Raw genomic sequence first — 8713 nt, 5'->3', positions numbered from 1 at the left:
CAGATGTGGGACATTTTTTATTTTTTAGTTGGTAACACAGCTGCATTTAATCTACAGCTAGTGTTTTATAACATTTAGTAAGAATACAAATTGGTTGGATCTATCTACATGAGAAATGCATCTTAGTGAACGGTACTGAAAATTAAAACTACATTTTCAGAAAAAGATGGCACACAGGTGGAAGTAAAAGCACAGGGAAAGCAAGCGCAGATAATTCAAACCCAATTTTTTCTTTAATGGGTAAAACTGCACGGCGAAATAAAACTGGTGGAAGAACCTCGTAGCTACTTATGTTAACTGGTTACAGGACAAACTGAGCTAAGAGAAACCTTCCAGAAAGGAAATGAAAACGGGCAGTGCTGCATTAAATCACTGAAGGAAGACAGTTTGTATCCCGATATGGAAGCTAAAACTACAATGAAAAGAGAAAACGGTGAACTATCCTCTGTGATCATTTCAGATTCTAAAATTTGGGTTTTTGCATCTGTTATGGTAATTAATGCACACGGTATGGGTAACTCCCACATCTTTCAAGGCTCTGTTAATACTAAATCATATATTCTGCCTCCCAAATGAGATCTTCAAGGAAGGCCCTTTTTATTCTCAGCCAGACAATGTCATAAAACATTGTGCGTGTATCAGAACAGCATAGCTCTGCCACGAGCAGCTAAACTGGTCAACCTGTATGTCAGACCTGTTTTGAGAAGAGGGGATGATTCCACAAACTTCCTCTCTACTTTTTTTTTTTTTGAAAGATAGTTGCATTTAAACCAAAAATAAGCATATATTTAGATTAAAAAAAACAAAAAACATCCAAGTTTTAACATGTGACATTGAATTAGGTAAATGCAGAGTAAAATGATCTGAAATAACTGATCACCCCTTTTTGTATGAGTTGCAACAGCACACTCAGTGAGACTTGCTTTTTGAAACTGCAGTTCTGGGTTTTCTACCAGTGCTTTTGACACTCAGTTGAATCTTGTACAAAGTTACAGCTTCTATCCTGATGTGAGACATGAAAGGACAAATCACAATGTGCAAAGACCTGAGATGTCACCATCCACACAGAAATGTTTACCTCATCTATTACATGACAACAGAATTCAAATAAATACAGATATACATTCTGACTAACACAAATATAATTCGGTGGATAATTACTTTTTTTCCAGCATATAGTAGCTGTGTAAGAGGAACAATTATTACATACAGCACTGCTCCTCTTCACAAAGCTTTGAGCATGATGTACCAATACAATAAGCTTTAATAGTTATAGGTTTGTGACTATATTTAACTGTACGTATTAAGTACTGTCCGGTAACACTTAGCTGCTCTTGGAAGTGGTCGTATGGAGAAAACCACTGGGACATCATCATTGTGAATTCGTTTTAAAGCGAAAACAAGAAATTAGATGTTTCGTATGTACGGAAGATTCTTAATTTGAACCGGGGGGAATATTTGGGAAGCGTAGACTTCCGTGAGGCAAAGAGGATGTCAGAAGGAAACTTGCACGTATGAGGTAGAGAAAGATGTAAAGGCAGAGTAAGTTCTGAGAGACTGAAGAAATTGTATAAACCCTGTATGAAGCTGTCAAATGATTACACAAAACCAGAAGCTAGAGGGAGGGGTAGAGGAATGCAGAGTTGTAGTCTGGAGGAGGGGAACCATCCTCGTCAGACTCCCAGTCACATGGCAGGATCGAGGGCTCGATGTCCTGGAGACCTTTGATGTCATTGTGCTGGAAAGGCATGTGGTTGTCCTGGCACTTAGCAAAGGTAAAGAACCTAGAAATTGAGAAATTGTGACGTGTTAATGTTGGATGAATTTACATTACGTCTCTGTTACACATTTTAAACTGTATTTGGTTTCAAAGATTCAGCATGTTTGCATTGTTTTCTTCCTCTAGGGCACATCGCATGCAGGCTGTGATACAAATCTTTTTAATCAAAGGAAAATATCACTATGAGCAACAGCACATTACACAAGTCTGGACGAGAGAAACAGGATTAAGCAAACAACAGTTCGAGGTCTACACCTGCTCAGTTTCTTGTCCTTGGTGTTGCTCGTCATCATTCGCTTCAGCTCCTCCGATGGAAGCACCATCCCACTGTCACTTTGTTCATCCTAAAACCGAGATGGTTCAAACATGCAGCTTATCGGACCGTTTCTCAGTTTTAAAGACTACTTGTCTTAAGCTTTGTGTTCAGGCAAAGGTTCTGTCTTACATCAGGGCTGTCTTGCTCCTCGCAGGGCAACTCCTCAAAAGTCTGAAGTGTGGCCATATCCCTCATGTAGCTGCACAGAAAGGGTTCAGATTCAAATCAAGCGGAAACTTCTCGGCTTTCACAACCTGCGTTTCAGTTTCAATTACCTCACACAACTCTGGCGGACCTCTTTCACTTGACTTTCTTTTTTTCCACAACATGTCTGGAACGTACACAGACTTGAACAATTGAGCTCAATGTGCGCTGGCTCAGACTGTTGCGCTAATGTTTATTTACCTCAGGTTTGTGACTGCAAGCGGGTTTGCTTTGAAGGCCTCACAGCGACTGATGTCTCCGTTCATGGAAGATCCCAGAGGAATGTAGTCCTTCCCATCCTGCTGGAGAAATGAAAAAAAAGCGAGGGATTTGTGAATCTTTACCATTGATATTGACATATTGAGACATTTGAATCCTCGTCTTGAAGTGTAGAAATATTTTGTTGAATTAGATGAAAGTTTTGAGTCTCTGACCTGCAGCACTCTGGCTTGTAGCAGGTCTCCAAGTATCTCCACCAGGTTAGTGAACGTGGGTCGGTCTGAGGGACTGGCCTCCCAACATGCCAGCATTGTGCTGTAACTGTACACACAAACAGTTTTTTTTTCTTTCCTTTGACTAACTCCGTCACATCAGCAGGCAGCATTGCTATTCTTTCCTTCCTACTGAAAAACTATATACTAAATATGTTCAATTTCCACCTCGAGAATGAAAGTGGAAATGGGCAGTCTCGTTTAACAGATGTTTATTACGCATCTAACTGGTTTGGGACGTTAGTGATGTTAGATTCTTTGAGACATGGTATGTTTGGAGTTTGGTGAACTAATCAGACTTGCTGTTTGAGCCCCTCTAAAGTAGTTTTTGCTGAAACCACAGCTGTTCTACATGTGAGGCTTCAGTGTTAGGGGGTGGTGTCACCACATATGGTGAGGGGAGGGTGTGGTGATGGGGGTATGCTCTGCAAAAATGCTTCGTGTAGGTTGCAAGTGTCAAAGTGACATTGAGCTGAATACCAGGACGCAGGTTTTTCTTGCAGGATATTACGCTGTAACAAGATGAGCCGTGCTCCTCACATGAACTGAGTAATAAGTGTGTATCAAAGGTGTTGTTGTTTAAAACTGACACTTCTGCAAAACCCAGAGAGGCCTGGCTGAAGCTGAACTCAGTGGTTGAGACTATTTGGGGCTTATGAATTACAAGCTGAATTACAATGGCAAATTTACCTACACAGCCAAACCAATCACAACAACACATCTAAATATCACAGTAAAATTTGAAGTTGGAAGCTTATTAGTTGCAAAGAAGTTCAGCAAATGCAGAGTAGAATAGTTGATGGAGTTAACTCCTGAACTATTAAGCATGCTTTGCTGATATTGACATGTCTTAAATGCAATGTTAGATTCATAACAGTGTTTTTCTTTGTTTGGAATCACATGAAAATAAGTATTGTTGTGTTTTCCCCAAGCAGCGGAGTGAAAAATATGAACACACATTTCAGGTGTGCTGTATTCTGGTGCTCTCATCCTTGTTCCCCCTTTCAGCCGGTGGCAGAACTCCTCATCTATGTGAAGACCCGGGTATGGTGAAGCTCCTGTTGCACAGAGGCATAGGCATCATGTAATCATACGCTAAATAAGTCATTAAAAAAAAAAGGAAAATTATTAGACCTTGCTATTGCAGAGCTTCTGACTTTATCATGACCTCTGCATGTGTCCAGATTTCTTACCCAAAGAGAAGATCTCCCACAGCAGAATCCCGAAGGACCACACATCGCTCTGGGTGGTGAACACTTTGTCAAAGATGGACTCTGGAGACATCCACTTCACAGGGAGACGGGCCTGTTTGCCAATCAGAGCACAAGGTTACAAAAGCACTCCATACATGAAGAAAAGTTAAGTGTGGCTGGCTGTAGGATTCTTCAACTCTGTGAGCATAAACGTTTCATAACTGAATCTGTAATTTTTTCCGAAAACATACAAAAAGTGCCAAGAATGGAAAAAAAAGATTAGAAGTTTTTACAAAATCCCTTAGCCAGTTGATAAAGAAATACTCCAAACTGACAGAGCATTAATATATCATTTTTTCCCTCTTTGCTTTGCTTGATTATGACAGTCGGGGCTATTGTTTGAAAGCTTTAAATGTTGAGACCTAATGCAAAAAATGGAGTTCATGTCTTGTGTTGTGTAAAAAAAAAAATTAAGAAATAGAAATACAAAAAATGTACTCACGTCTCCCTTGCGAACATAGTCGGGGTCTTTGTAGATTTCTCTGGCCAAACCGAAGTCACAGATCTTCACCACTTTATTGTCAGACAACAAAATGTTCCTTGCTGCCAGATCTCTGTGAATACACTGATCCAGGTGGACAGAAAACACAAATTACGACATGAATTAAACATAGGTGTACAATAATTTGCAAGGGGAGCGTAACACACGTCAGACCTTGCGAGAGGCCAGAAACTCCATTCCACGTGCCACCTGAAAGCTGAAAGAAATGAGATCCTCCAGGAAGAGAGGGGAGTTGGAGGCAGATTTTGGATCTTCTTTAGCATCCCACTCGTCAAACTGTGTTCTGGCACCGCTCTGGTTGTCAAACACAGTGCTGACACAACCTGGCCCTCCGTCTGCCCCTTCGGCCAGCTGACATGGACAAAAATGATTACTGTTACTTAATGTCAGAGTGAAAACTGAAATAGTCATAAGTTGGATGGGGTGTTGAAAAGTAGCTTTAGAGAGATGAAAAGAAGCTTATGTGTTTCTCAAGGTTTGTCAATTAGTAATTTATGTCAGTTTTCAAGGAAGAGACTAAAAAAAATTTTTGTTCTGTGAAAATATCAAGTTTTCAGTTGTGTGTAAACATGTGATGAATTTAAGGAAGTAAATGTCCTGCTTGAAAACTGATAACAATTTTCTACCTCAACAGATTGCAGAAGTGAGTTTAGTGTATGATTTTGCAAGTGCACACACCCTAAAAGGGGTATTTCAGTTTTGTCAACCACACAAAGTCGCCACAGTCATGCACCCATGTCTGCACACCATCTTTATTTAAAGAAGCTGCGGATCTCACCCGGTTGTGCACATACACATCTCTCTTGTTCTTCAGGAAGGTTGAGAGGTTTCCAAAGCGACAGTACTCAACAATAACCATGAGTGGGCCTATGTTTAGAAAAAAAACCAAACACCCATATGCAAAAAGTAGTGTGAATGCACAAACGAGCGCAAAAAAGAATTCTTATAAACTGACACGCACGCAACGAAAGACGCATACAGAGAAGCAGAAAGCCATTAAAAAACAAATACACACCTCCTGGTTTGGTACAGGCTCCCAGGAGGTTTACCACATTCAGGTGGTTTCCAATGTGGTTAAGGATCTTCAATTCTGTCATCAGAGCCTTGTGTTCACTGGCTGTGGCTCCCTCTGGTGGACATAATATATAAAAGCAAAACCAATGTCAAAATGTTCTTAATTTCCATTTAATTGTCCAGCTAACAGCAAGACGGGTATGTCGTTGGTACCTTTGAGCATTTTCACAGCCACAGTCCTGCAGCTGGTTGCGTTGTCTATTCCAACTGCTGATGCCTGCATCACCTTTCCAAAGGCTCCGCGGCCCAAAGGTTTCCCTGAGAGAAAAAGAGAGTCCTTGTGAGAGAGGGAATGACACGGAAACAGGAGGTGTGTCAATTAATTACTATTCGCATCCATTCCAGATGTGAGATACTGATAGCAGAGGACTTCAGTTTAACCTAATCCCACCCTGATGATAGTGGGAGCTGATTAGTTCCAGTAAACACAGTTTAAACACCCCATACTGGAGCTGATTAGCTCACCAAAGACAACACAAAGTCTGATTAATGGAATTGGAGTCACTCCCAGTAATAATAATCAGATAAGAGCTATGAGAAAATCCTTGTATCAGTAATGTGATCTTAAATGCCTCCCTCCTTTCCCAATGAATTCCCAAAATCTGTGTGGTTTCAGCCTACAAAAAAATAACAATGTGCAAACATCGAATCTTTTTAAAAATAAGAAGCGCTACCTAATTTAAGGCGTTCGCGAGGGAACTCCCATTGGTTGGGGTCATACTGCAGTCTCTCACACTGCTCCTCTATTGGCCCCTCTCCTGTGTCCAGTATGATTGACAAGTACTCTGGTTTGGTGTGTGAGGTGTTGGACTTTGGAAAAGGAAAAGAGGTTATGCTGCAGAAAAAAATCAGATGAGCACCAAACACACCAAATCTAACTTAAAGTTTAAGCAAAAGCAAAACTCTAATCATCAGAAGGATCAGAACAATGTAACATAACGAATAACTATAAAGTGAAGATCCTGAAGTTACAGCTGGTGTAGTCATTCTACATGAAAGATCAATATTCATTAAAATGATGTCCTGGATCATTGGTTTTCATTCATGTTCCAGTTCAAATAAAACAGAATTCATGTAGTGCATTAAGTAATGTAAAAAAAAAGCACATTTAAAGTATACAAAACAGAAAATAAAGTTGTGTTTTTTTTTTGCAAGGTTTGAAACAGTTTGAGAGGAAGGAGTAAGATGCTCAGTTCAATTAAAAGAAAGAATAAAGGGAATGCGATATGTACAAAATATTAATTTAATTACAAGCATAAACTTCTCTCACCTGTTTCAGTTTCCGAATGAAAAGTGTGAGCAAAAGCCAGAAGAGAGTGGCCACCACACAGGTACAAGTCAAAGTTGGAATTTCTAGAAACGATGATTCCGACACACCTGGAACACAACAAAAACAATGTTGTCATCAATCTTGCTCTTGTTTGGTGCTGGATCATACGGGACTTAGAATAATGTCAATTAGGTGTAAAAATGAAAAGTTCTGTTCATCAGTGATCTGCAAGATATAAGTTTAAGAGACTGCCCTGCCTACGTTCCCATGGGAATGTGTTTGTTTATAACTAAGTTTGTGGGATATGCGGCCTCTGGCTGTCATGAGAAAACGTGCAGGTGAATTGTAAAAATGGCATCCATGAAGGTGACAGTTGCAGTCACTTTGTAAATAGAATGTATTTAAGCCCTAATGATATTTTTCTAAAACTAACCAACCTAATGTTATTGCCTAAACCCAACCAGTGTCGCTGCATTATCAACTGAACTCAACATATAAGTCATTGTCATATGTTGGTCTTGAATTTGTTATGAACGCATGAATGATTGAAAGGGCTGCGTGTTACCACACCATCCAAGCCTTCCCAACAATCATGTACATTTTTTTCTGTTGTAACAGGAACCTTTCATCTGGGTGCTTGGATCTCCTTCCTAATTTGATTTGGACTTTCCTGTGTTTTCTCTGTCACACCAGAATCTGTAAAACACTACCATAAATGCCCCTCATTAACTCCAATTAATTCTTATTCTTTTTTAATAAAGAAATGCCCAGCTCACTACAACTTGGAGCCTCTCTACGATGCAGGCCGGGCCTTCCGGAGGAAATAAAAACGGGAGACGGCTTCCTTCCCGGCTGATCAGAACACAACATGCACACACCAAAATATACAGCCACTCCTCTTTCCAAACCTGGATTGGGAAGAGAGTCGGCCATTTCTGTTTCCAGGGGTCTCCTCCTTCTCTGTTACCTCAGGATGTGTGAGTGAGTGTGTGTGTGTGTGTGTGTGTGTGTGTGTGTGTGGGTGTGTGAATGAGGGAAACTGAACAAAAGGCCGAGTTCGTTTACGTTAAGACCTACTTTGATCAATGTTTACTCAGAAAGTGACGTGCATCATCTTCCATTATTAGAACTGACACAACACACCTCTGTGTATAAATACTACATAAAAACAACAATGTGATAGACTGTACTATACAGTACGTGTACATCCAGACGCTCGCCTGTTTGAAGACCATGGGAACAATGTACAATTAGACGTGGCCATATATGGAGGAGGACCATCTTCAAATGTGAACAGCCAATCAAAGGCGGATGTGCTTGAGAAACACATACTGTACTTACTGTTGACCCATATATAGGCTGAACTCTCTGCAGATCCCCTCTCATTGGTCGCCTGACATGTATACAGACCCCGGTCCTCCACTGTGATTCTGTCAATATGGAGCGTCCCATCTTCCGCTGATATCACGATACCTGAAGATGGTGGTACACTAACTTGCAGACACCAGAATACAGCAACGAGATGTACATGTTTTGGATTTTTTTTTTCTTTTCTACCTGATCCCTGCAGCAGAGCATGTTCATCTTTGTACCATGTGATAGTTGGAGGTGGGACTCCTTGAGATGGACAGCTGAGGGTCACCGAGCTGCTTACATTAACAGTGCAGTCTGTCAAATTACTAAGCAGCACAGGAGGCTCCAGAACTGAAAGGACACACATATACAACAGTAATATAAATGTGTGTGTGTGACAGGTTCTGCTATTTCTCAATGGTGGATCAGATTTTATGTGGGCAAGCAGAACTCAGCCTAATAATAATTAT

At 40.5% G+C, this 8713-nt stretch overlaps 1 protein-coding gene across 2 annotated transcripts in view; it reads right to left on the bottom strand.

The window, feature by feature from the left end:
- flt1 (fms related receptor tyrosine kinase 1) overlaps positions 1 to 8713 on the bottom strand; it is a 33979-nt gene continuing 25266 nt past the window's right edge. The window contains exons 14-29 of one of the 2 annotated variants that reach the window (XM_075452318.1): positions 8448 to 8594; positions 8232 to 8363; positions 6891 to 6997; positions 6295 to 6430; positions 5774 to 5878; positions 5562 to 5675; positions 5325 to 5413; positions 4700 to 4897; positions 4487 to 4609; positions 3985 to 4096; positions 3750 to 3849; positions 2735 to 2840; positions 2502 to 2602; positions 2226 to 2295; positions 2036 to 2124; positions 1 to 1784 (exon numbers count right to left, since the gene is read on the bottom strand). In XM_075452318.1, coding sequence (XP_075308433.1) covers positions 1616 to 1784; positions 2036 to 2124; positions 2226 to 2295; positions 2502 to 2602; positions 2735 to 2840; positions 3750 to 3849; positions 3985 to 4096; positions 4487 to 4609; positions 4700 to 4897; positions 5325 to 5413; positions 5562 to 5675; positions 5774 to 5878; positions 6295 to 6430; positions 6891 to 6997; positions 8232 to 8363; positions 8448 to 8594 — 1898 coding nt within the window. In that variant the 3' untranslated portion in view covers positions 1 to 1615. The remainder of the gene's footprint in view (positions 1785 to 2035; positions 2125 to 2225; positions 2296 to 2501; positions 2603 to 2734; positions 2841 to 3749; positions 3850 to 3984; positions 4097 to 4486; positions 4610 to 4699; positions 4898 to 5324; positions 5414 to 5561; positions 5676 to 5773; positions 5879 to 6294; positions 6431 to 6890; positions 6998 to 8231; positions 8364 to 8447; positions 8595 to 8713) is intronic. The other variant, XM_075452319.1, reaches the window with a different exon arrangement.

The sequence above is a fragment of the Odontesthes bonariensis genome, chromosome 20 (genome assembly GCF_027942865.1).
Source record: "Odontesthes bonariensis isolate fOdoBon6 chromosome 20, fOdoBon6.hap1, whole genome shotgun sequence".
Taxonomy (NCBI): domain Eukaryota; kingdom Metazoa; phylum Chordata; class Actinopteri; order Atheriniformes; family Atherinopsidae; genus Odontesthes; species Odontesthes bonariensis.
The sequence above is the reverse complement of the archived record's forward strand: the minus strand, read 5'-3'. Positions and strand labels throughout refer to the sequence as shown.